This window comes from Cydia strobilella, chromosome Z (assembly GCF_947568885.1).
Source record: "Cydia strobilella chromosome Z, ilCydStro3.1, whole genome shotgun sequence".
NCBI classification, from domain to species: Eukaryota; Metazoa; Arthropoda; class Insecta; order Lepidoptera; family Tortricidae; genus Cydia; species Cydia strobilella.
This window is the reverse complement of record NC_086068.1, coordinates 18,027,705-18,055,159: the sequence shown is the minus strand read 5'-3', so window position 1 is coordinate 18,055,159 and position 27,455 is coordinate 18,027,705. Positions and strand designations below refer to the sequence as shown.

The 27,455-nt window shown below is 38.0% G+C and overlaps 1 protein-coding gene and 1 long non-coding RNA gene across 2 annotated transcripts in view; one reads left to right on the top strand and one right to left on the bottom strand.

Annotated features, from left to right (window-relative positions):
- LOC134754520 (uncharacterized) overlaps positions 1-10,889 on the top strand; it is a 246,645-nt gene extending 235,756 nt beyond the window's left edge. The window contains exons 2-3 of the long non-coding RNA XR_010128925.1: positions 10,054-10,240; positions 10,757-10,889. This is a non-coding gene — a long non-coding RNA (uncharacterized LOC134754520). The remainder of the gene's footprint in view (positions 1-10,053; positions 10,241-10,756) is intronic.
- On the bottom strand, positions 943-26,678 carry LOC134754338 (trypsin epsilon-like). The gene is made up of 8 exons (XM_063690616.1): positions 26,573-26,678; positions 20,627-20,754; positions 17,257-17,390; positions 12,483-12,644; positions 7,727-7,859; positions 6,574-6,702; positions 1,820-2,022; positions 943-1,387 (listed from the first exon to the last, which is right to left on the bottom strand). Exons 1-8 carry the CDS (start codon positions 26,607-26,609, stop codon positions 967-969), a joined length of 1,347 nt encoding a protein of 448 aa, XP_063546686.1. The 5' UTR covers positions 26,610-26,678; the 3' UTR covers positions 943-966.
- Positions 26,679-27,455: the final 777 nt, after the last annotated feature.

Sequence of the window (27,455 nt, the reverse complement as noted above, 5' to 3'; positions counted from 1 at the left end):
TTCGGAATAATACGCGGCAACAATTTTTGCATTTCTTCCTTTCGTAATTACCCGAATACGCCTTGTATAAAAAAAATAGTTGTTATTCCATTGTTCGTGCAACGCATTCCAATTATTACCTATAACAATATTTATACCTATACGAAAACCTACTATCAGGAAAATTTATCTCGCACATAGGTGGCGTCGGTAGAATGTGGTTAGTACCTACTTAGTCACTGAAATTTAAATGCATTCCGTTAGTTTGATTAGTTGATTGATTTTAAGTAGTAGCTTAATATTACTAAAGATAAATTTTGATAGGTCCAAAGATATGTATACATTTTTAATGTAGGTATTCTCGAAATGGTAACCATTTCTTTATAATAAATAAGTACTTAAATTAGAGTACCTACTAAAAGTTGGTTGGAATTAGTTTATTTAAGGAAGTATGTATCAAAGTGTCAAAGACTGCATGTCTAGCTGTCAAAAGATTGATATAAGTATCGGTTAAAATGAAAGCTAGGCTTTTAATGTAGGTGCAGGTAAAAAACTTAATTACGAATAAGGCCCTAAAACTATATGCGTCTGTAAACCGTACATTAATACAAATACATCAATCCGAAACTTGAAGAGTGGCTTTGCTTAACTTTTTTACCTATATTCTATTTAGGGAAAGAAACAACACGTTTCTGAAGGTTTCAATTTATTTATTAAAATATAACTATGTTTTTAAAATGCGATGAATTGAACACGTCTTTACATTGTTAATATCTCGAATTGCTGAGCGCGCGTACGTATTTAAATTTAGCTAATAAATTGATAATATGAATAAGTGTAGTACGAGTAGGTAAACATTTTTCTGAGCATGTTTTTTTCCTGGACAAATTTTATGTCAATAATATTCAAATAAATACCAATTAATGTCTGTGTCAATGGTAAAAACCCGATAAAACAGTTAAAAATGGTTTGTCTTTTATTTAAATTTTATCCTTTTTTCGTTCCGTTGACTAAAGTAGTATTTGAGTTTTTGATGAAACCGTAAAACTTCCTGTTAAGAAATGATCTTAATGGTTCCGCTTCTGAATAAATATCTTCAGATATTTCCTTTAACCGTCGTTTTTCATCCGATTGCGCTTTGATATTTCGATATAACTCTGCTTTTTGTTCTCTAAGGACCCCTCCATAAGCATAATCTCTAAAATCAGTGATATTTCCTGTCAACTCAACAAGCTGAGTGTCGATATCTGCAGCTTGCAACGTCTCCCGGGAATGTGTCTGCGCCGACTGCTGGTCGCTCGTCTGCTGCAGCCACTCTTGCATAAAGTAAGCCTTTGTAGCAATATACAGGTCTGATACTTGATTCGTGTTAACACGGTCTAATATATCTAAATTCCATTTTAACCAACTGAAAATAAAAATGTATTAATTACGCGTATTAAGGACAGGTGGGATAAGTTCGCCGGGGCAAAGGTGTCTACTTTTCACAGAGAGGGACAAAAATAATTTTATAGGCGTATTTTCGTCTTCAGCTTATTGGGAAGTGTAGTTTTCCAGGATCTTCCATTTTACTTGTTCGTCTGAAACAGTGGCACTTGTTCCGTGGTACTTAAGCACTCAATTGCGCCTTCTGACCATTTAATTTTAAGTATATCGTCACCTTCAAGATGAAAGAATCTTTAAGCTTAACACGTTCTACTGCCATGGTAATCGGCGTCAGAAGTACCTAATAAAAAAATGCAGTACCAGTGCATATCAATTATTAATGTGAACACGAGGGGAATCAATTTTGCACTTTATATGAGGAACTTGTTACGAAAAAAGTACTTATTAGACTGACTGGGCGTAGTATCGCAGATCAGTGTAGATGAGGGGCAGGTCGTGCGTGTAGCCGCAACCGAAGCCCCAAGACTGCAGGCCGATGAGGGCGGCCAGCACCGTGAGCGGCGCGCCCGGCGCCGCCAGGCACGGCGCCAGCGGCTCCACCTCGCGCGCAGCCCCGAGGCACAACGTACCTTGCCCACTCTCGAGCTCGATCATATGCTGCAATCGATCACAATTAATCTAGCCGCCCCTTGACACTACTTGCTGGAAGTAAATTATATAAAGGCCTGTTTACGCTTTGATTGGTGTTAAGAGAAAGTTCATAAGTTGTTGTTACTGTAGTTTGCGTTTACTCGCACTTAACACTAATCAATGTGTAATTAGGCACTTGGGTGAGATAATTCCAAGCACTTTTTAGGTTGAGTATTGAAGAAATAATAAATAATAAGATACCACGGCATAAATCTTTAGTATTGGAACAAATAAATATAAATATAGTATCAAAACTTATAAACTAAACGTAACTAAATTATCGTATCCTAAACCTAAACTAAAATAAAAATTCACCCCTTGGCAAGTGCCGTAGATGCTGGCAGCATTACCCCGCTGAATTGCAATACTAATGCGCTGTGCGAGGAAGCTGCCAGCCCTACGGTCCCCAGTCACATCCACCAGCCTCTTTGATAAGGCTCCGAAAAATTTCAGGGCACCCCCACGGCCCGAGTGTTTCCACACCAAAAGGGGTAAAGCTATATTCTTGGCCGATACGGCTGTACTTGGACCTTTTTCTCCGCTCTGCCGCATCCGCAGCCGCACCTGGTGAGACGGAAATGCCATGAAGATGGGACGGGGCCAGTGTATCCACGCATGTAGCATCCCACACCAATACCCGCTCCATCTCCCACGAAATCAATGACATTCCGTCCGGCCTCTTACCATCGATCCTGAGGACGCCGGAGGGCTCCAGCAAAGCCGTTACGTTAACGCTGGCGAGCGCGCGTCGCAAGATGTCGTTGAGAGACGAGTGCCTGGAGAAACGCCCAGCACTCTTCTGGCCCAAAAGCCCGTGGTGGCCTTGCACATCGACATCAGCACCACAAGGGCACCGATTAGGAGCACAGATACGGGCACCCAGCCGCAAACAGGTTGCCACGCGCATGGTGTTGGGTTCTAAAAAGGTAGCGGTGTGCACCGAATGAAAAGCGTGCAACCAGGCCCCGGCCTCTTTAGTCCCCACCGCCAAGTCTGGCACGTTCTGAAACAGTGCTGTGGCTAAGAAGGTCGTCGTAGAGAATTCTGGACTGGACGTCATCCCAGGCCCTCTGTGATTCCATAATTCCAGATTCTCGGGAAATTCTTTGCCCAGGCAGGCAATAGACCGGGCGTTCTTGGCCTCCGCTAAGCCAACAGTCTCATAGTTTGATGGGAAATCCCGTAGTATCTTACCTATGAGAACTGCCGTGCTATAAACAGAAGACGTACTTTTGTGGACATCTGTTATTGGCTATGTTTTCTGTTCACTGTGTTTTGTATTACTTTTTGTATTGCTGTTGATGCCCCAAATATATAAAATAAAATAAAATAAAATAAAGACAAAAACGCCGGTGCGGAGACGCACGAAATCTTGCGTACCCCTAGCCCACCGTACCGAATTGGAAGAGACGCTTGGGTCCACGATTCTTCGGCTAGCTGTAAATTCAGGTGATTCCAAATTTGCTTTAATCATGCTATCCACTGGTGTTAATAAACTTTGGAATTTTGTAAAACGACAGCAGCGGAGCACATACGTCAATTTGGGTAACATAACCTCATGATGGTAATTGCGAAATGAGGGCTAATTTCAAGAAGATGACTCTCGTACCTTTGAAATTTAAGGACGGTATCTGAAATAAATCCCTGAAACTTTTCACAAATTGGGGACCCCAATAGGTAAAGTGAGCTTCTGTCAACTACCTTGATACCCGGCATCATGCCGTCGAACTTTTGCTTCACATCCTCCGAACGTAAAAATTCATTCCGAGTAAGAAGTTCGCACTTAGCAAAGTTAAGATCTAATCAAATGGAATTAAACTTAGAAACTACGTCCGACAGATCCGAGAGCACGGTCTCCAAGTCACCGCTTAAGGTTCTGTCGTCCAAATACCACACATTGAATTTGTATTTTAAATTTTGAATTATACGGTTCACGGCCAAACTGATAATTGCCGGTCCGAGTGGGTCGCCTTGTTGGCAACCGACCTCTGAGGATAAAACTTATTCACGGTAAAGCAATTTTGTAGGAACTGCATAACAAAGGAGAAGATAATTGTACATTTCCGGGACATTAATCTTAACCTCCGCAAGCAAAGCGTCTCTATTAACTGTATTAAACGCATTCCTAACGTCAATTTTGACCAGAATATCGCAAGGCCCGCAGGAAAGGTATGTGCGTAAAGCATGGACGGCACCTTCACAGCCTCCCCTCACACCGAAACCAAGCTGGACTGTCTCAAAAAGAGGCCGTAACTTGGACGTTACATATCTTACAGTAATTTTCGAGGCTAGACGTCTAATAGTGTGTAGTACCAACGGCAATTGGTCTAACGCCACCATCCTCTTTAGGGTTCCGTACCCAAAGGGTAAAAACGGGACCCTATTACTAAGACTCCGCTGTCTGTCTGTCTGTCTGTCTGTCCGTCTGTCACCAGGCTGTATCTCACGAACCGTGAGGCAGTTGAAATTTTAGACAGATGATGTATTTCTGTTGCCGCTATAACAACAAATACTAAAAACAGAATAAAATAAATATTTAGGTGGGGCTACCATACAACAAACGTGATTTTTTGCCGTTTGTTGCGTAATGGTACGGAACCCTTCGCGCGCGAGTCCGACTCGCACTTAGCCAGCTTTTTGTTAAGGCGTTTAGGTTTGCCCCGTATAAAATCGGAACTATGTCGGGGTTGACCTTACCGAGATACATGAAATTGATTAATTTAGTAATTGAATCGATTAAAACGCTCCCCCGGGTCACCCACGTAATGAGTCGTGAAGTCTTTTAAATGCTGGAGTGAAAGCCCGTCCAGACCTGCCGCAGAACCTGTTTCGAAAGATGAAATTCCGTCTATGACATCCTTATTTTTTATTTGCAAGCAGGCAGGCCTGCACTCTGCCAAGGAGAGGAGGGAGGGTCAAATAAAAGTTCAAAGAAGTAGTGGGACCTGACATGTTTTTCTTGTAATGACACAAGGGTGTCTTGGGTGTTTGGAGATAGTACATCACTCGAGCTTCACCCTTCAGGTCACCGTCGCTAATCTTAGCCTCAACACTTTTTTTTCGGTTGAACGCCGAAACGGTTTTATTATTGCTTTCAGGTAAAAAGAGCTGGTTAGAACAGTTGTTCTTAATCTTCTGTGTAAGCGATATATTAGTACCATCATCCCGAACATAGAGGGTATGGTACACAAAAAGCAAAAGGTGATGCCAGTCCTCCGTAGTTATTCTCGGTGCACTAATCTATTAAATGAGAAGTGCGAGGCGACGGAAATTCGAGCCCTACGGGGTATTCTCTTTACAAGCAACCCTAGTTGACTAATTGACTAAGGAGAACGTGAAGATGAGTGACCACCTGACAAGACGGGGAAATGGAGGACGGTGTAGTGGATGACCTGTTATCAAGAGGCGCTGCATTTTGACTGAGGCACCGTCTGTGGACTTTAGTGATGTGTATATTAAGGCCCTTAATACTTCTAAAAGATTTTTCGCATAAATAACAATTGTGATTTTCCTCTGAGCTAACCACGGGCTGTGTTGCAGCCTGCATTCCAAGAATAGGTAAAACAAAATGCACTGAACACTACGAAATATAAAACAATTCTAAAAACACCTGGATCTACTAAAAACTAAAACGTTCGTGATGTCAAAGTATCTAACGCATATAGGTAACATAAATATAGTTTATAACAATACCAAAGGTCTGCCGTTGTAGAGGTATCTATGTGCCTAATTCCAATCATTAACAGAAAGGAAACCTACTTCTCAAAACAGTTAAATTACATTATTTACAACCGTGTATTTAGACGTTAAAAAAGAAACACTACGTACGAAATGAGATAGTAATAGTATTATACAGTGGATCTATTAATAAAAGTGCTTGTTGTCTTCCACATACACATAGTAGGATAGTGTCCTAATTTATTCACTGGCCACTGTCCTACTCGTAATGCTGCACGCTGTTGCACGGCGCGGCGGGGTACGTTAGCACGCTAGATATTTAGTTTCTCACACGTTTCTCATAAACAACTGTGCTCAGTAGCAAGGCCAAACTCATAAGTAAACATTACAAATTTTTGCTTTCACTGTTTGTTTATTTTCTGTATGGCAGCTTGTCATGTAGGCCGGGTTATCGACGACGGCGCTTTATCAGGTTTTCATCTGCAGCCTAACAATATCTGAGGATCGTCTATAGTTCACCACTTCTAATTTGCCAAAGAATCATCAGAAATAATCTTAAATATATTTATTTAAGGGAAAAAAGATTAACGGCATTGACACGTACACAATCATTTATGAAAAACAGTATCTTTACCTGCATTATTTTGTCTCTAATTTCTTGCAGTTTCGTATACATCATCATCATCATCATCATCATGTCAGCCGATAGAGGTCCACTGCTGGACATAGGCCTCCCCCAAGGCTCGCCACTCCGACCGATCCTGTGCCGCTCGCATCCACCGAATTCCCGCGACCTTCACCTTCGTATACATGTAGCATAATAATAGTAGGTACACTTACTTTTTCATAGCCCACACAATAGGGGCTTTCATTAAGATAAGAGTGATTGAACGAGACAGTCCGCAACATGGGATCTTGCTTCTCGTCCGGAAAGTAGACAGAGGACCGCGGCAAGCACAATTCATTCCCCTGAAAAATATATATTCATAGTGCTGCAATAGACGTAACTACATACCCTATACCTATACCTACATCGGATGCATATTCTAATCCTCTTAAAATTCAGTTTAGAAAAAATAATATTAGAAACCTCAATATCATTTTTGAAGACCTATCCATAGATACCCCACACGTATGGGTTTGATGAAAACATTTTTTGAAGTTTAGTATTATGTATGGGGAACCCCCAAAAATTGTTTTTTTCTATTTTTGTGTGAAAATCTTAATGCGGTTCACAGAATACATCTACTTACCAAGTTTCAACAGTATAGTTCTTATAGTTTCGGAAAAAAGTGGCTGTGACATACGGACGGACAGACAGACAGACAGACATGACGAATTCATAAGGTTTCCGTTTTTTGCCATGTGGCTACGGAACCCTAAAAAGCATGTGATCACTCGATTTAATTCTACTAAATCTAAATTAGAACTATCGCAAGCCCAAGTTCTTATATCATCAAGCAACTAGGGCGGTTAAATGGTTAAGGGTGATATGGAAATGATACCTCATACACGTCAGCTGCTGATCCATTGGTGGGTTGAGGAACTGCATGAATTAGGCGTAACACCTACTTTATGAACTTAGCAAAATTCCATAATTAGAAATATGTATGTATCAAGAAGAGGTAAGGCGGATATTTTTATATGTTCATGCGACCAGCTGACGGTCTTTCCACCGCGATACAAACGGCTGACGATTAATTAAATTCACAATAGTCAATAACATCGGTCGGTAAGCGATAATTAATTTATTTTTACAAATACAATACACCCACAGAGCGGCAGCTGACGTCCACGGGGGTTCATTACACATCGCCCTTAACTATTTTACGAGATTGATTGCCCGGGATACGATGACTGACGGAATTTACGCCTGGCCCGCGATCTGAGTCCCGTAGCCGCCGAGAGGGCACTTATATCTCGTACTTAGGCATTTCCCATAGAAGCTCACTGAGCGCTGGCAAGTCAAACGATGAGCCACCACGTAACTTACCATCCAGTCACAGCGGCCCCAGCCGGTAACAAAAGCTTTTTGCGCACCTTGTTTTCGTAGATGCGCTATGCCCTTGAATCTTGGTTCCCTGTCGTCAAATTCCTTAAAAAGGGCAATCGGCTTTTGATTGGTCCTGGAAATTCGACATTGTGAATAATTAAATAAATTAGCGTAAATTCAAGAATCAGTTGAACTAGATAATTTGCAAACAAATTTTCTGGGCTTGGTTTGGTTCGTTTGTTTGGTATATAGATTTATAAAGATCTAATTGGTGCGTAATAACTTCTTCATCCGGCTGAACGAACATGCTGATCATGAAGTAGTTAGTAGTGGTATGTTATGTAGGTATAACCGTCCACGACGTAGCTATACGAGTATAATATACTAGTATAGCCAGTCGGACAGTTACTCACTAGATATTTATCTACCTATATGAAATGTATAAAGACAGACTTTTACTATACGATATTATTCTGGCACTAACGTCATGTAATTATTACCTGAAAAAGAGAAATAAATATGTGGATAGAAGACCATTTACATGCCATTGGCCGAATAAGACTGAAGTATGCATCTCACCGGGCCGGGCCGGGGCGGAGGCGGGCATGTAAATTGTCTCTTAGATTTTTATTATCATGCGTTTTATTTCATTAACCACCAAAAATCAACATTTTACATATTTTTTGTAAATACGCAGATAATTAATAAATTAGTTACTCATTTAGGTTTATACCTAATGTAAAATATTTTTGATATACAATATTAAACGTGTTTGACTGATATATGATATAAAATATGGATACTTTAAGTATCAGAAGTGAGTCCATAGCGTTGACTTGTTCTTGCCAAAAATACACTCCAGGTAGTAACAAGTATAAGGTAGATTTGTAAATTCATTATCAAGTCCCCTTATCAATGTTGCAATTCATTGTAAATTAGGGTTGGCTAAACCATCTACCGTGGGGAACCCTAACTTCAACGTTGATGGCCAACTTCGCCCATGTAACATATTAAAATACAAATTTTACCAAAAAATTAATATCTATTGAATTAGTTAACAATAAACAGCGCGGCGTAATAATAATTTTAAAGTGAAAGAATACAATACCTAAAATACCCTAACTTTCACCCGTCCCCAACTTCGCCTAACGACTAATCATTTTTTTATTATGACAATTGTACTAAAGCTTATTGTTAATCCTATAAATTACTAAACGCGCATGATATAAGTTATAGTGGAATTATGATTTAATACTAGTTAAGGCGAAGTGTTGTATAAATGCCTATGAAACGCGAATGAATTGCGTATATTGGCAACCCCTATTTTCAATGAAGTGCAACATTGACAAAGGGGTTTGGCTATCACTATCACTATCACATTACTAAAAGCATCATGCTCCATATATACGAGCACATGTTTAACAGCGGCGTAATCATCATACATTTGATAAAAGCTATTTTTCAAAGGAAGGAGATTTTCTATCGGTTTCCATAACTAAATAATGATAACGCATTTGTATGACAACTAATTCAGGTAGCCTTTGTTATCACTATCGCGATATTATAAAGTAGTTATAGACAGATTTTAACCAGGCATTCCTGAGGGCATAGAAGCAAATAATGTTATATGTATGAGTATTGTTCAAAACCGGCAATAAAAAATATTTTTTCCGAATAAAACTGTCTTTTTGCCTTTTCCGCACACGACACGTTATAAGACGTTTTTCACAAGTTATTGCAGAAACAAATTTTCACAAGACGTCATTATTTCTAAAGGAAGACCAATTTCAGAAAACTTGTACGACAATTTAGTCTCTAAATGCGGTCAAGTATACACCTTTAAAATCTGTCGGGTTTTACCAGCCCATGGTGTTATATGATTACCAATAGTAATTTATGTTAATACATCGGTAACACCACAGAATAAATAATAGTATGGTAACACGAAGTGTAGGTAGACGTGCTACGGCTGCTACGCTGTGTAGCCTCGTCTCGTAGCACAGTTTTCCCGTTATTGGCGCAAATCTGTGCTGTTGGAAAATCTGTCTCACGCATACTCGTTGCGTGAATATATTTTCATCACACTTGCTCGAAAAATATCTTACTTCATGCAGGTTTACTGAAGGACAAAAGCCTATATTGAAGTTTCACTTTAACAAACGCCTGAAATAAACTCCATTAGAATTTATTTTTCAAAAGCTTAAACCATGGATAACTTTTATAACATTTAAAACTATCGCGTTTTGAACACATATTAAATCACATTTACAATCGGGTCTAACGCGAATTTATTTTTAACCGACTTCAAGATTTTAAAAGGAGAGGAGGTTCTCAATTCGGTTGTATGTTTTTTTTATGTTTGTTACTCCATAACTCCGTCATTTCTGGGCCGATTTTGAAAATTCTTTTTTTGATTGTAAGTATATATATACAGATTGGTCACGTTTTTGTCAAAACACAGTTCTGATAATGGGATCCATGAGGAATTGAGGGAACTCCTCAAATGTGAAAGGCGTACATATAGTTATTTTTATATTTTTATCAACAAGTCCAGCATTTCCATTTAAAAAAGTGACATTTGATGAAGTGGAACTGCTGATGATGATCAGAACGGAACTCTTCAATGACGCAAAGTTCAAGTTCGGCGATTTGTCCTCTTCGTTATGTTTGTTAAGCAAGTTAGGTCTTCAAGACACATTTTTGTCAAGCTCGAGTTCTGATGATGGGATCCATGAGGAATCGAGGGAACTCCTCAAATGTTAAAGGCATACAGATCGTGATTTTAGTATTTTCATCAACAAATCAAGCACTAACATTTAAAAAAGTGACATTTGATGAAGTGGAACTGCTGATGATAATCAGAACGGAACTCTTCAATGACGCACAGTTCACGTTTGGCGATTTGTCCTCTTCGTTATGTTTGTTAAGCAAGTAAGGTTTTCAAGACACATTTTTGTCAAACTCGAGTTTTGATGATGGGATCCATGAGGAATCGAGGGAACTCCTCAAATGTGAAAGACATACATATAGGTATAGTGATTTTTGTATTTTCATCAACAAATCCAGCATTTCCATTTAAAAAAGTGACATTTGATGAAGTGGAGCTGCTGATGATGATCAGAATTGAACTCTTCAACGACACATAGTTCACGTTTGGCGATTTATTCTCTTCGTTATGAACCCAGACCCAAACTTGGACCTGGACTTTTTTTGCGATCCTCACAGAACCGAACTGCTATCAGAAAAGTGGGTTAGGTTAGGTTAGAACTGTGACCCTTACAGAAACGAAATGCTACAGAACATTGGATTAGGTTAGGTTAGAACTGTGACCCTTACAGAAATGAAATGCTACTAGGAAAGTGGGTGGTTTTACCTCCTTTTAGTTGTCTTTTTCATTTCATTGTCTGGAGTGCACCATCAACAATAAGTAACCTTTCAACGGCATCCCCCATTGAAGTCGATTTTATTTTTCTTAAAAAATATGTTATCTTTATTTACCGATGTTTCGACACAGGTTTCATTGGCTTCGCGTTCCATGCCACATGTAGATAAGTGGTGATAGGATGTCATTTAGCCAACTATTCATTAAAATACGCTTTAAGTAAACTTGTTTAAAATTGATTTTTCAGAAGCGCAAACCATGGATAATTTTTAATTGTCAATGTCATATGTAAATAAGTGGTAGAATATGATTTAATCATCTATTCTTTAAAATACGCCTTAAGTCATCTAGTTTAAAATTGATTTTTCAAAACCTCAAAATATGTCACGCTATCATTTAGTCACTTATACGTTATCATCACGACTTTCTACCTCATTAAATTACTTATGAGGTAATCGTCATTTCACGCATTAAATGATTAATGATATGGTGACAAAAACATCATAGCCGCTGCTATAGCTGCTGGTATATCAAAATTGTGTCAAAACACAATTTCAATTTAATAAATAGGATAGAACTAAAAAAGTAGGTGATTCGATCGTGACGTCACTATAGCAGTTTTCATATAAATTCCATATTGGCTAATCGTTTTGACAGTTCTTAAAAGAAAATGATTTGACTAGTAGAGTTAGACCAAGTGAAGCTCACAGAGATTTTGATAGCACACGCAGTGCAAGTGTTATTTATACGTCACAATTTCATAGAAGTTTGACGTTTAAAATAACACTTGTATTGCGTGTAATATAAAAATCGTTGCAGACTTATCTTGGTTTTAGTCTAGAAGAATACCCTATTCTATTCCGTGATTATATGGCGGCTGAATGCCGGATAACCTATCAAAACATAACAATATGGCGGACGAATATTTGAAATGCCACCGTATTTAAGAATTATTTCGCTTAAAATATAGTTTTTTTCTTCGCAAGTGTGATGAAAAACATTGTGCGTAACTCCGGGGGTAAGAATATTGCAAACTCGAGTCTTAGTCTTAGCCTGCGGCTGTCGCGAGTTTACACACTCGTTTCCAATATTTCACTTACCTAATTACTAAGCAAACCTTCATTCACAACAAGACTGACAATGTTTCTGCACAACTGGGTTTTTTTCAAATGTTAATTCATTTATTAACTGCCACTACTGCCAGCGACCCGCTAGGCGTGATTTATGTTGACAGGCGCTTTTCGCTACATACGGGTTTTGCCATGTTATTGGTTACGGTCGAAGAGCGTAGCTCGCGCTGACAATGAATGTGTTAATCATGATTTAGCTAATAGTTCAAAAACACTCTCATTTGAACGTTGATATCAAACATACATGCGAAATATGGCCTCATAAAGTCTCAGCAACGCAAGGTCCGCCTTCAGAGTGTAGGGGTCGAAGTCCTGGTGCGTGACCGCCAGCAGCACGGTCAGGTAGCTCGCGCCTCGGTCGCAGTACGTCTCGCCCGTCACCACGCCCAGCTCCCTCAACGGGACACTGATACATCAATACCACAAACGAGATTAATTCGTGACTTAGCAAGTAAAATAACCTAATGATGCAGGGCTCGAATCTAAGGTCAAGCGGGATTAATATATAGGGTGGCTAAAAAAAAGTTTACACTTTTAAAAGAAAGTTTACGTTTAGAAACACTTTGACCCGCCGGCCCCCGACATGGCCTGCTGCCAAAGTTAGACAAAAGTAATGAAAAATCTATATAAAGCCCGTAAAGTTACTAAAAAATTTAGTGATCCACTCGTGTGAATATTTGTGTATTGCCGGCGGACCAAACGTGCGGCCGATGAGAATAAAACATTCAGGGATCGGAGTAAGAAATATAATTATTATTTGAGTCTAGTGTCTCCCAACCGTCTACCTGCATAAGTTCGTTTTTGGATATGTGAAAATATCATAGCATTGGTATGAATATAATGAAGTTTAAAAAAATATAATATATATAAGATAAGAAATCTTCTATATATATAAAGTCCTAACTGACTGATTGACTGACTCACTTAAATCAACGCCCAGCCCAAACCGTTGGACCTAGAGAGCTGAATTTTTCGCAATAGGTAGTTTTTTTAACGCTGGTATCCACTAAGAAAGGGTTTTTTAAAATTCATCCCCTAAGGTAGTGAAAAAGGGGTTGAAAGTTTGTATGGAGATTTTTTTTTTTTTTGAGTGCGTGACTTGAAACTTATAAAATTATTAAAGGCATATTATTAAAATACAAGAAAAGTGATTTCAGCGTTTTCGAAAATTCATCCCCAAAATGGGTTCTTCTTCTTCTTTTTCTAGGGGCTATGTAAGGCTCCAGAGCCTATGTATCACTGCGACCATCTCTGATCTATTGTGATCGCCACCTACTACAACTCTCGATCCAAACCTGCAACTTCAAACAGCTGCAGGATCTTTTTGGTTTCGAGAGACTTTAACTCCTCCGGGCGCAATATATGTCCACCCAGGATCAAGTCACGAGTGCGCATTAGGCAGGGGCACTCTGTGAGGATGTGTAGGGGCGTCTCCTCTGCCTCCATACAGAGTCTGCGCCGCCCCATGTCACGTTTCCCCATAGTGTGCATGTGCTTATTTAGGCCGCAGTGCCCGGTAAGCACCCTGAACAAGTTGCGCAGTTGGTTCCTAGGCAGCGCAAAGGCGCTCGAAGACGCCTTTTTGCTGAAGGCCTTGATAAGCGCTTTGGAATGGTTCAAACCTGGTTTTTCCCTCCAGAGTTGAATGGTTTTGTAGTGACAGTAGGTCTTTAGGGTGAGCCGCGTTAGGCTTCTGGGAATCCCACAAAACGGCTCAGGACTGTAGTTCTTCCCCTTAGCCCCTGCTCGCGCGAGTTCGTCGGCCTTTTCGTTTCCAACGATACCCGCATGCCCCGGGACCCAACGTAGAACAACCTTGTTCCTGGCTCCAAGGTTGTTCAATAATTGCCTGCAGTTCTCAACCAGCCTCGATGTGGTGACATCAGAGGTTAGGGCTAAGAGTGCCGCCTGGCTATCCGAATGGATATAGATAGTATGGTTGCCGTAGTTGCTTTGCAGATTTATTGACGCACATTCAATAATGGCGTATACCTCTGCCTGGAATATAGAGCAATAACGCCCTAGGTTTAAGCTGATGCTTTTCCTGGGCGCTTCACCATATACTCCGCAGCCTACTTCAGATCCGGATTTGGAGCCATCAGTGTACCACCTCAGGCTTCCTTCTTTCCACTTAATTTGACTGTTTGACCAGTCCTCCCTTTTGGGGAGTTCCACTGAGTAGAGTTTGAGTGGACAAAATTTGGGTGCCATAGTGTCGGACGGCATCCCAAGAACAGGAATATCGTACACTGATTTCTTAAACAGTCTCAGAGTTTGCGATAACCCAAACTGGGTTAAAAAAGGGTTAAAAGTTTGAATCCATTACAAATAATGGATTGGATTGGATTTGGATGAATAACTTCCTAGAAAGGTATAATAGCCGAATATTTAAAAAAAGTAATATTGACGTTTTTGGAAATTCAACCCCTAAGGGGGTTAAATAGAGGATGAAAGTTTGTCTTGGGGTTCAAATTTTATAATATAAATGTTTATTAATTATAATAAAAAAACAAGAAAACTCATTTCAGCGTTTTTAAAAATTCATCCCCCAAGGTGGTGAAAAAGGGGTTGAAAGTTTGTATGGAGATCAAATATTTTTGTGAGTGTGAGACTTGAATCTTTGTATAAAGGCATATTATTAGAATATAAGAAAAGAAATTTCAGCGTTTTTTAAAAATTCATTCCTTAAAAGGGTTAAAAAGGGGTTGATAGTTTGTATAGGGTCCAAATTATATTTTAAGCTAGTTTTAGTAGAGTTTGAAACTTCGTAAAAAGGTATTTTCATTAAAAATTCAACCCCTGAAGGGGTTAAAAAGGGGATGTAAGTTTATATGTGGTATAAATTTTCTTTTAAGCTAGGAACTTGAAATTTGGTAAAAAGGGCATTATATTAAAATAGACGAAAACTGATTACTTACACCGTTTTTCAAAACTTTGTAATAATAGTTTCGGGAGCGAATTTTTTTTTAAATAGTGGACTTGTAAATCTTTTAAGAGGGTCGAGAGGGATTATATCGGGAACAATTTTTTTCAGTTAGGGTCCCGAAACTTCGTAGTTTGTGAAAGACCAATTCCATGCGTTGTATAATTATTAACAATTGATTAACCGTCCCTACCGATATCTTTTGCTGCATAATGTTCTATATTATGGTCATGTAGAATATATAATCACCAACATACAAATCCACGCGTACGAAGTCGTGGGCAACAGCTAGTAAGTTAAATTTGTAAGGACCCCCCTGGTGGGCGAGTTTCGAGTTGGACTCGCCCACCGAAGAAAAACCGGACGAGTGTCAAGTGTTCGGTTTTTAGGGTTCCGTACCTCGAAAGGAAAAAACGGAACCCTTATAGGATCACTCGTGCGTCTGTCTGTCTGTCCGTCTGTCACGGCCTATTTACTCCGAAACTACTGGACCAATTAAGTTGAAATTTGGTATGCAAATGTAAGTTTTTGACCCAAAGACGGACATGTAACGTAAACAAATAAATTTTAAACACGGGGGCCACTTTTGAAAAATGGTAAATGAAATAATTAATAAATAAAGTTTTTTAAACTATATCGTGTTACATATCAAATGAATATATATCCTCATTGTGAGGATCTCAAATATATTTTTTTTATAATTTTAGAATAAACAGTTTAGAAGTTATTTAAGAAAATAGGCAAAACATTAAACAAAGTACTCTTACCGCACGATAACCAGTTTGGGTTTAGACCCGGTCTGTCCACTGAAAGCGCCGTTTTGAGCCTTAAGCACACTGTTGCGTACTATGTGACGAGAAACACGCCAGTATATGCATGCTACCTAGACCTATCGAAGGCATTTGATCTGGTTTCCTACAATCTGCTATGGAAAAAACTTGAGTCAATAAACTTACCTCAGGAACTCATATTTTTATTTAGATATTGGTATGGAAACCAGATCAACTACGTTCGGTGGGCTGGTACGCTATCTGAGTCGTATGTCATGGAATGCGGTGTGAGGCAGGGGGGGTTGAGCTCGCCAGCTCTATTCAACCTGTATATAAATGAGCTGATTGTCGCGCTCAGCAGCATGCATATAGGCTGTCACGTAGATGGTGTTAACGTTAACAATCTGAGTTATGCCGACGATATGGTGCTGCTGAGCGCGTCAGTCTGCGGTATGAGGAGACTGCTTAAGGTTTGTGAGGACTATGCGCAAGCGCACGGGCTGAGATATAATGTCAGCAAAAGTCAGTACATGGTTTTTGGGGTCGGTGCTATTCTACCATCTGAAGTACCACCCATACGTTTGAACTCGGTGGACCTCGAAAGAGTGTTTAAATATAAATACCTAGGGCATATACTCACCACCGACCTCAAGGACAATGCAGATATTGAACGTGAACGGGGCCCTGTCGATAAGAGCTAATATGATTGCCCGCAGGTTTGCACGCTGCTCTAATGACTGTAAAATAACCCTATTCAGGGCTTTTTGTACTACTTTTTACACGTGCAGCCTGTGGAGCAAATTTACAAAAGCGTCGTACAGGGCCCTACAAGTTCAATATAATAATGCATTCCGGGTGTTGATGGGGCTGCCGCGCTTTTGCAGCGCCTCACAAATGTTCGCCGAGGCGCGCGTAACCTGTTTTAAAGCAGCAATGCGCCTGCGAGCCGCATCGCTAGTACGGCGCGTGCGCGCCAGCCCCAACACCATCCTGTCTATGATTGCGGATAGAATGGATTGTCCGTACATAATGCACTGTTGTGGGCTTCACAAGCCCAGTAACAGTGTATAGTAACTGTAAATTTAGTTAAGAAATTATTACTGTTTTAGTTTTGTCGGGCGAAATGAACTAAGTGGAACTTAGGATTTTTACAGCAACTATGCGTAGATGCGCGGGGCCCCCAAACGCGAGGGGCCCGTGGCATTTGCTACTTTTGTCACGTGGCTATCCGCCACTGAAAATAGGTACAATGCATTTTATGAGGATTAGCACAAACTTATTACTTAGGTATGTTTTTAACGTACTGTGACCAAGGCCAAACTAACTTGTACAAAGGGTGAGCCACGGTGACGATAGTGTGCACACTCAGGATGGCCCCGACGAGGTAGTGCGCGTGCAACCGACGGATGCTCACCACGTACGGATGTTCCTCCACCTGCACACGGCTCCCGCGGAAAACCTAACACATCATACACTGTCATTCAACTAGCAAAAGGGAATTTGAAATGTTTTAAATATGCTAAGGTAAATAGTAATCATTTGGGTCGAAAATCTATATACCTAGGTAGTCTAGTCTACAAGTTCAAAATGGTGAAATATTAAGATACTACTCCTAATACGTGTGATACCTCATTGGATTCGGAATGATGTCTACAAAAATGTATTCGAAGCGCTAATTCACACATAAAAAAAAAATTAAAGTTATTAACAAGAAAGGGGAAAAAGAGATTTTTTATTTCCCCAATATCTCAGTAAGTATTTAAGAAATCAACTCTCACAACTTTATCTCCGTTATTTATACTTTTTATTCAACGCTGAACATTGCCCTCCGCTGTTTATTTTCGGGATGCGCGCGCGGCGGCGGTGTGAAAAAGCGGGTACGTAACACTACGTCGGCGTCTATCCAACTCTATGGCTGCTGCTCGACGCAACGTTAGCGCAACTACGCAGCGACGCCATTCTCCAACTCCATAGCGCTGACTACACGCCGACGCACAAAAGACGCTAATCTGGGATCTCTCTAAATATTATTTTAAAGGTATTAAATATTCATTTAAAAATTTGAAAAAATTATATGGTATTTAAAACATCAAAAAATATACTACCGTTAGAAAATATTAAATTTATTTTTTCAACAAGTTAGGCAATTATTAAGCAACACATTTTTCTCGAGCTTAGTCTTTATTGTAAATCATAGATGTAGGTAAAATGGGGTAGATATGTGACGTTAATAGTTGACAAAACTAAAATCTGGTCCAGCACCCACACATTTGCAAATACTACATACCGTTATAATGTATATGTGCACAACGAGCAACAGGGATAACCGAATACAGTTAACACAACTGTGCAAGCGAGACCCCTATATTTTACGTATTGCTCGAGGTGCAATAGAGATAAACTTATAACACATACAGATGTGTAGGCAAGACTTACATACTTCGTACATTGTCGTCTTAAGGTGACATTAAGTTATTTAGATTTTTAAAAAATATCTCGATTTGATATTATCTAATCTTAGTCCGTCTCTCTCACGCAAATATATGAGCGAGCGAGTTGCACTGAGATTAATATCGAATCATTGAGTATCATATTTTAAAGCATGAAATTTACCCTAGTTTTATATTTACTTCTGAAACCGGTCAAGTATTCGCCATGTTAAACTAACGTATCGCCGCAAAAAAACCAGTATAAAGATATGATCTCTGGTTACGCATAGGCAGTAGGGATCTCGAGGTTTCACTTGAAATGGTTCGACCGAAAAGACACGCTTGGGAAGAGATTATACAATTGCAGCTTATTCCTGAAGCGGGCATGCCTAGTTGACAGTTTTGACACTCGGATAAACGTGTTTCTCACATGGGTAATGCATTACTTAGCTATCTCTCTCACTCAATAACAAAGATAATTTTAAAATTATTTACAAATAATAATGTTTTTAAATGTTATAACAGTACTTACGAATGGAAAGTGATTCCGTGAGATTTGTTTTTATGTTTCGAGCTGTTAAAACAGTCGAAAAAGGCGCAACATGGCATTTTTTCGTATAATTTTCTAGATGGTTCTGACAATGTTGACACATTGGCGTCACCTGTACGACTAACTTAATATAGGTTCCGGAACCTATATGTATTTGATGGCTCACGATCGTGCGCCTGGTACCATATCTACCTCCCTTTACTTACATCCATGTTGTAAATTATATTTTTCACCACTTTGAACTTGTGGACTAGCTATACACGGTTACTTGAGCCACTGAAATCCTGAGACACCCCAACAGTTTTTTTTATTATTTTGAACTCATCTTGAGTATTTATTTTTTAATTCGATAAATATTTAAAAAAATATTAGTTGTTTACTTTTCTTAACAATTCGTCGTTTTAGTGACATCAAACAATTGCTAGTTACCATCGAAAACACTGTTGACAGACCATTTGCATAACCTTACCTACTGCAACGAAATAAGGTTTGTCAATGGCCAGTTAAGGGTGTTGCTCATTGACAAATATTGATATTGTTGTATTACAAACCTGTAGATTGGGCATGTAGAAATAATAAAAAAATTACCCCCATTAAAACATAGCGCGATCGATTATCCTATCGATTTTATCGATAGGTATACGGCAAATACAGAGGAAAGGATTATTTATGTTTTCTATATATATGTGTGTAGGTATGTTGTTCCACCGTAGCAACAAAACTACCTACTAAGCTATCAGTCTATTCGTGTTTCTGACAGATAAAATTTTAACAAACTTATAAAGTAGAGGTATCTACAAGTGCGTTAACTCTAGAATAACCTTCGGATTTTAGAAAGATACTGCTGTTCTGCTTTCTTATTAACTCACAAAAAGTTTTAAACTTACCTCAAAAAGTTAAGGATACCTATTGTCTCAATGTAAAATAAGCCCTCATATAATGACATTATGCTTAATATTCGGTTGATGACTATATTGAGATTTGACTTTTTGTCATAATCTAAATAAAATAGAATCAGAATTTGAAATTCGTCCGGCGGTAATTTGAAAACAGAACGTCACACCGTCATTTACTACTTCTGGTGGAAATAATATAGAAATGTTAATACCAGTCACATATTTCAATTAATATGGTAAAATTATACAATTTTTCAAATTCTAATCTATTATGGAAATCATATACCATCCTCCAGATTACATCGTAATCAAAACTATCCAGATTTAACACAAAGTCCTTTTTCGGTCTCTTTTTCTTTGGTGTTTCAATAATGGGCATGGATGGAGGCTTTTGGTCGGCTTCGCTTAATATTTTTCTTAATGTATTTTTTGAAATTCCTGTTATTTCTATCACCTGGTCTTGAATTTTATTAAAATATTTACAATTATCACTTTTCTTAAAAATTTCCGCTTGTATTCAAAGATATTTTTATACTTTATATATGATTACTCGTGATTGACTATTTACAGAAATACCCTTTTTTAAATAAATTCCGAAAAATATTAAATTAAATATTTATCTACTAGTTATGGTGGTATTAACTACTCTATATAGTTTAAGGCTGAAAAGACGACTGCACTCTTTGGGTGTTGGATTGCAACTTAATCAGTAAGACACTGCCATTTTCTATAACGCAATTACGTCCGATTTTACCCGAAAAACGATATCATTCTGAGAGTTAACGGACTGTACACGAAAAAAAACAGTTAGAAAGCGTACCTTGCGGTTTAGGACAGGAATGTCGCCGAGGTCTGGATACGCTTTTCGGCTAAACACCGCTGCTTGAACATCGTCCAACTTTTTGTCTGGGAGTGGAAAATCCTGCGCCGAGCTCAACACGACGCAAACTACTTGAACAACATTTTCTGGATTAGGGTATGTTGGGTGATACTGGACTATACTACGTTTAGCTGAAGGGTAAACCTTTAAGGTTTATTTTTTCATTTGGCTGTTGTAAGAAGTTCCCAAATGTTAACAATTCGAACTTGAAGTGTAAGGTTAACCGGGATAATTGCCACTTTTGGGGTTATTGCGTCTATTTAAGAAAATTTTAAAACAACGTTAGTTACTACAGCTCCTGCCATTTCATGATTTACGTATTGTTATCATGCCGACAGATGGCATCACTCCGACATAATAATATTTCTTCACGCTGTTATTGACATAGTTTAAGTCCCACAGAATAAAATGGAATAGTTTTTTATCACGGAAACCAGAAAAAGAAGAAAATATTGACCTGACCTTAAATATTTTTAACAAAACTCCTCATCTAGATAGAATCTCCACTGTTTAATTTCACTCGTTAAATAGGTCAGTGATAAAGGTAAAAATTAAAGCTCTCGGTTTTTTTCGGTTTTTTATTTTATTTCTTAGTCTTATGACCGACTAAAAAGGTTTGCGACATCTGGAAATTAGGTTTGGATAAATGCGTCACAAATCAGGGACGCATTTACCTACTGATTTACACAAATTATACTATTTTCTACTTGATGTTGTTAATTGCTGTTTTAGACCCATCGCATTGATTATACCTTCTAAAATACTGTATTATAAACACGTTTCATGAGGTTTGAAAAGTCTTAGCATAATTGTTTATAAATTATTTTAAAAAGACGCAATTTGTCCAACTGGGGAAAAAGCGTCAAATTCTGGTTAATAAAAACCTCTATATATGTATTTTAATTATAGTTCGACGAAAAAGTTACTTCACGAATTATCTTGGCAAAGAGTCGTAGAAAGCACACAGCAAAATAATATTTCTATACACTAATTAAAGGAGAGTATACAATTTAAATAAAAACGGTGACGCCATTATCCCGGTTGACCTCAGGTATTTTACAAACACAAACGTACTATCAGTACTATGTGTAATTTCATGAAATCTAAGCAGGTTTTTTAGCAGGTGGATATGAAGTTTGTAGTGTAAGATCGGACTAGGTTTCAACATACAATCAGTTGATCCAGTACAGGGAGAAGTGGAGATAATTGTAAGCTAGGTTTTAAATTTTAATAAAGAATTGACGCTTACCACAAGTGTTTTCGTATAGTCGCCATCAGATATACATATATATCGGAGCTGCCGAGGTGTTTAAAATATCTGAACACGCACTCTAATCTAACGCCTTGGCAATAGCGGCGTGTTCAGATATTTGTGAGCGCCTTGGCCGCTCCGATATAACTGACGGCGACTGTACATTGACCCGCCTGTTCCTATCTCTATCGCACGCGCATAATTATATAGCTGTGCGAACGTGCCATCAATGCGCGTGCGATAGAGATAGCAACGGGCGGGTCAACGTACGAATATCCTAGTGGTTAGCATCTTTTCTTTAGGTCACTGATTTAATAACCTGAAAGTCAGCAATTTTAAAACGAGAAATATATTTTTATAAATCTCTTGTTGCTTTTATTTAAAATCTTTTGACATTTTGAAGGCACTGTTTTTTATTAGGTATCTAGTACCTAACAGTTAGGTACTAGGTACTTACCTAATTAGGTCATAACTATAGGGTGGGCCGGTGATAAATTCTCTTTTCGTGTCGACGTCTTTCATTAAAATGCATTTATCATTGGCCCACCCTATACTATAGTTAAATCCACAAAATACGACTGAGCGTGACATGGGAAAATAATAGTATCAGCAAGAAAAACAGCATCTGCACAAAAAAAGTCTAATTTGGTAGATGTACAAAAAATCCGGTTTTACTTCGACTCCGTGTTACTCTAACATACCCCAACCTAACCTAACACAACTTTTAATGGAAACTAAAGCAACCAATGCTTCAGTGAAGTTCAGACAACCTCGTCTAACTTTGATCGAATAGGCAACGCCAACGCCAACGCCCCAGCGTTTCAGTTACTTAGATACCTTACCTACTTAGGTCAAACAGAATAATACCTATATACATATACCTATATAGGATAGAGGGGTACGTCATAGTACATTTTGTAGTCACAGTACATTTACTGCCATCTATCAAAAATTAATATGGGTATATGGATACATTTTTTTTGTTTGTATTTATTATTTTTATATGATTTTGACCCATGTTCTTTCACTAATATGTGTTTGTCAAATAACAAACGAAACCGTCAACGCCATCTAAACGAAAATAGGCCAAAGGTGGTAGCGGCATCTGTGCGAGTATCAAATTTTCTAGATTTCCAAGGCACGTTTTTTCCTTAGACTTTATTTATCTTGTCTTTAGTAAGGTTTACGAAATATAAAGTGAGCCAATATCTGGAATAAGTTTGAACAAGATCGGCTCACTTTATATTTAGTCAACTTTACCCGCCGGTGCCGCGCTCGCTTACTTTGTTTGTATTCAACAAATTTTAGATATGCTTTAAAGTAAGTATGTAGTTATTTCAATTATTTCAGTATTTATTACCATAGAGTAACTTATACTAGAGCGGTACTGTCATAGTAAATTTTGTAACCCCAGTAAATTCACTGCCATCTGTCGACACACTTTAAAACTAAAAATAAATATTTATAAAAATACGATAAAATGTATTTAGATATGGATAAATGATTTTTTTATTTGCATTAATTATTTTTATATGATTTTGACCCATGTTCTTTTACTGGTATGCGTTAAAATTATAAATAACAAACGAAACACTCAACGCCCTCTATACGAGTGTAGGCCAAAACTAGTGGCGCCATCTGATCGAGAATCAAATTTTCGTGATTTTCGAGGCACGTTTTTTCCTTAGACTGTATCCATCTATTACGGAGTTATATCAATCCCCCCCCCCCCTCTCAATAACGTTAATTTGAAATTGGTTAGATTTACATTACAATGTAATGTCTTACGGTTTGTATTTCTTTGCGTTGGTTCACTAGAGTGAACAATTTTGTGGTTCACTCGGGAGCAAAGTTTGTTTAACCCTCGTGCCTTGAACCCTCGCAACCCTCAAGATTCCAATTTTAGAATCACTCGCAACAACAACAACTTTACCCCCATAATAACAACCATAAACTATAACTAAACTATTACTGCAGCAAATTATCAAAGATTCAAAGAATTTATTTGCATAGAACACAGTTGTCGATAATTTTAACAAACGTTTGCGTGTGTGTGACAAAACGAATGGAGAATATTTTTAGTAATAGTAGTTTTAATTTTTTGTAAAATATGTGTAAGTAAGAAAAGCATTCCTAAAATTATTCGTCAACGTATTTTGGGCCAACCTGTATTCATTAAAAAGAAGAAAAAAAGTGTTCCCAGTTTTCCATACAACATTTAAGAGTCATCAGTTTGATAAGTCTAAACAAAATGTATGCAGCCAAATAAAACATATTAGCATGCAAACTATCATATTTATAAACCTACATAGTACCTACGCAAAATAATAGATACCTAGAAGTACAAATTCCTTATAACGGATTTGGCACTAGGTACTTATATGTAGGAGCTTTCACACACCTCACAAGTAGGGCATGCAATATCAGTTCCGGGAAAGGTTTCAAATTTCCCGGGATTGGGCTGGTCCTGAGACCAGTTCCGAGAAATCCCGGGAAATCTGGAAATTTGGGTAAAATGTAAAAGTTATTATTTTGATTAAAATGATTATAATTAAATGATTAATTCATATTTTTATTAGTTATTAAACCAAATCAAACTTAACGGTTGATATTTCAACTAGAATATACCTATAATAAAAGCCAACATTCAAATCAGACTATGTTTTCTAATCGGCTAATAAGAAATGATTATAGTTATTTCTTTTACAGGGGGGGTACACCAACGCGAGTATAATAATATAATAACTGTAAACATCAAACAAAATCTTATTCCAAGTTAAATCCAAACGTACGTTATTAAATAAATAACATTCAACGCCATTATTTAAAAGTCAATTTTACGGGGAAGCCGAAACTATAACTATGCCATGTCATTCCTGAGCACGCTCTTCAAAATGTATCCAAAGTAATCCAAACCCTATTTATATTCAGAGTATTTAATACAAGCAAACATTTTTTACAGTGGTACTGCCAATGTATGCCCCTGTAACAGGATAAAGGAACATTATTTACATGATATCTAATAACAAAATCCGTTACTCACCCACCCATGACACCCATGTACCCTTACCCTGCTAAACAAAGTATTGTTTTTAGAAAAAAATTGTATTCAACATAAATTCGGTCTCATAAATTTCCCGAAATTTCGAGATATCCCGGGAATTTGTTCACCAGTTCCGGTACTGGATGAAAGTGCCCGTTCTCGGAAATTCTCGGGAAAAATCAGTCTCAGGAATTCCCGGGAGCATGCCCTACTCACAAGTATTTACCTACACAGCACTGCAAGCAGGCGTTCACAGTGGGACTGTTGTCTTAATTCATTAACCTCTCGAATGCTACAAGTCACTGACTCATCTACAACATTGTTGAATCTGTGACGTACCTATTGTAATAGTATGATATTTGTACATAGTTGGTGAAGCAAATCTAGTCAGTAGAAAAAGGCGGCAAATTTAAAAAATGTAGGGCGCGAAGGCTATATATAGAAAATTAGAATTTCGCGCCTTTTCCTACTGACAAGATTTGCTTGACCAACTATATTACCTAATGTACCAAATACCGCTAGGTCAGGGCGTGCGTCTTGCAATCTGGAGGTCGCGGGTTCAAACCCCGGCTTCGTAGCAATGAGTTTCTCAAAACATATGTACGAAATATTTACCAGTCGCTTGTCGGTGAAGAAAAACATCGTGAGGAAACCGGACTAATGCCAATAAGGCCTAGTTTCCCCTTTGGGTTGGAAGGTCAGATGGCAGTCGCTTTCGTAAAAACTATTGCCCAAGTCAATTCTTGGGATTGGTTGCCAAGCGGTCCCCAGGCTCCCATTAGCCGAGGCAAAATGCCGGGACAACGCGAGGAAGATGATGATGGCATTCAATTTTTTTCTATTTTTTTATAAAAATTTCAGGATCAATTATACAAACAAATACTACACGCCATTACATAAAGAATATTGACCAAGTTCGATTCCCGGTTATGTATGAGAGTTTAAAAAAAAAGTTTAAATGATCTAAAATCGACGCCATGGTTCCTAAGAACAGCTAGATTTCGCTCAGCAGGATTGGGCGCACACAGGGAATGAACTTAAATTCATTCAAGTATCGGTTGGTCTAAATATGGGACGATATAACAGATGAGGTAGTTCGAGCCGCGTGCAATCATTCTATGGCAGAATGGGTAAAGTTATACAGGTCAAAGTAAAGCGATTTGAGCTAATGAATTAATTTTGTAAATATAGAGTATGCTTAAAAAAATGTTTTATATTGAAATTTGAAGTTCTGTTTTGATTTTATGGCTATTTTAAACAAGGGATCGAATACCGGTATATTTTTCATACAAATTAACAGGTATTCAGTTTCGGTATCTCGGTTGTTTATGTATATTTTTCCATTTCATTTAGGTGATCTGATAACTCATTGTCCTTACCTAAATACCATTCTACAATATCAAAGAAATATTACAAATGCTATGTGATATTTTGATTTTAAGTTATACCGATAACGATCCCTGTTTTAAACTAGGACACTTAATCTGCCCAAACCTGTATGTACGTACGTATTAATTAAAATAATACTCGTAATTATTATAGTCTTGATCTAACTCATACGGGGGTACAAATTTCGAACAAAATTATTTACCTTTAACACATACAATCAATAGCATTACGCTCACCATTTTCTTGAACAAACGCAGTTGTACTACTTACTACAATAACATCTAGTTGGTTTACCTTACGACAGTCGTTGGGAAACATAACAGTATGCGTTTCGTTTCAATTGTTTAAATAAATAAAATAAAAAATATCTTAGAGATATTATTTTCTGACAGTAAAATTAATGAAATAAGGTGAGTTCGGCAAAGTTTCGAATGTTTTTAGGTGGGCCTGGGGTAAGATGATGTTGGATTTTTTTTTCTCAGCTTGTGGATAGGGTACGGACATGATTCAAGTAAAGAATTGATAATAATGAAATGCTCTATAATTGAATTTTATTATTTTTCTAGACGTCATAGTGAGCGTGTAATGAGTGTTGAAATATAGGAAACAAAATAAATTGACAGCATTATTTTTTTACCTGGTGGTTTAAGAACGGACGGGCCTATAAGTTCGGCCCTATTGCCGGTACCATAGAGTTTACTATCGCAAAATAACCGGTTTTACCCACCGATTAATATACAGGGTGTCCCTAGCCATTGGACACAGCTGAAATGTACATATGCATTAGGGTATTTAGAACCAGTATACATAGTATCATAATAACCGGTGTGGCGGTTACGAAGAAATTAGCAAATTACGATTTTTTACTTTGGAGCAGCCTCTATGTGTTAGTAGCTCCTGAGGTAATAAATAGTATGAAACCTTCTTCGACCTTTTTGATTATCTTTTTTATTTATGACACTTATACGATTCTGACTTTTGACAAATGTCATCATTGGCGCACATTTTCGAACAAATTGTCAAAAGCACTGCCAATTATTAATACAGAATGTTTCTTTTTGTTGTCGTTTATTGGAAATAACTTT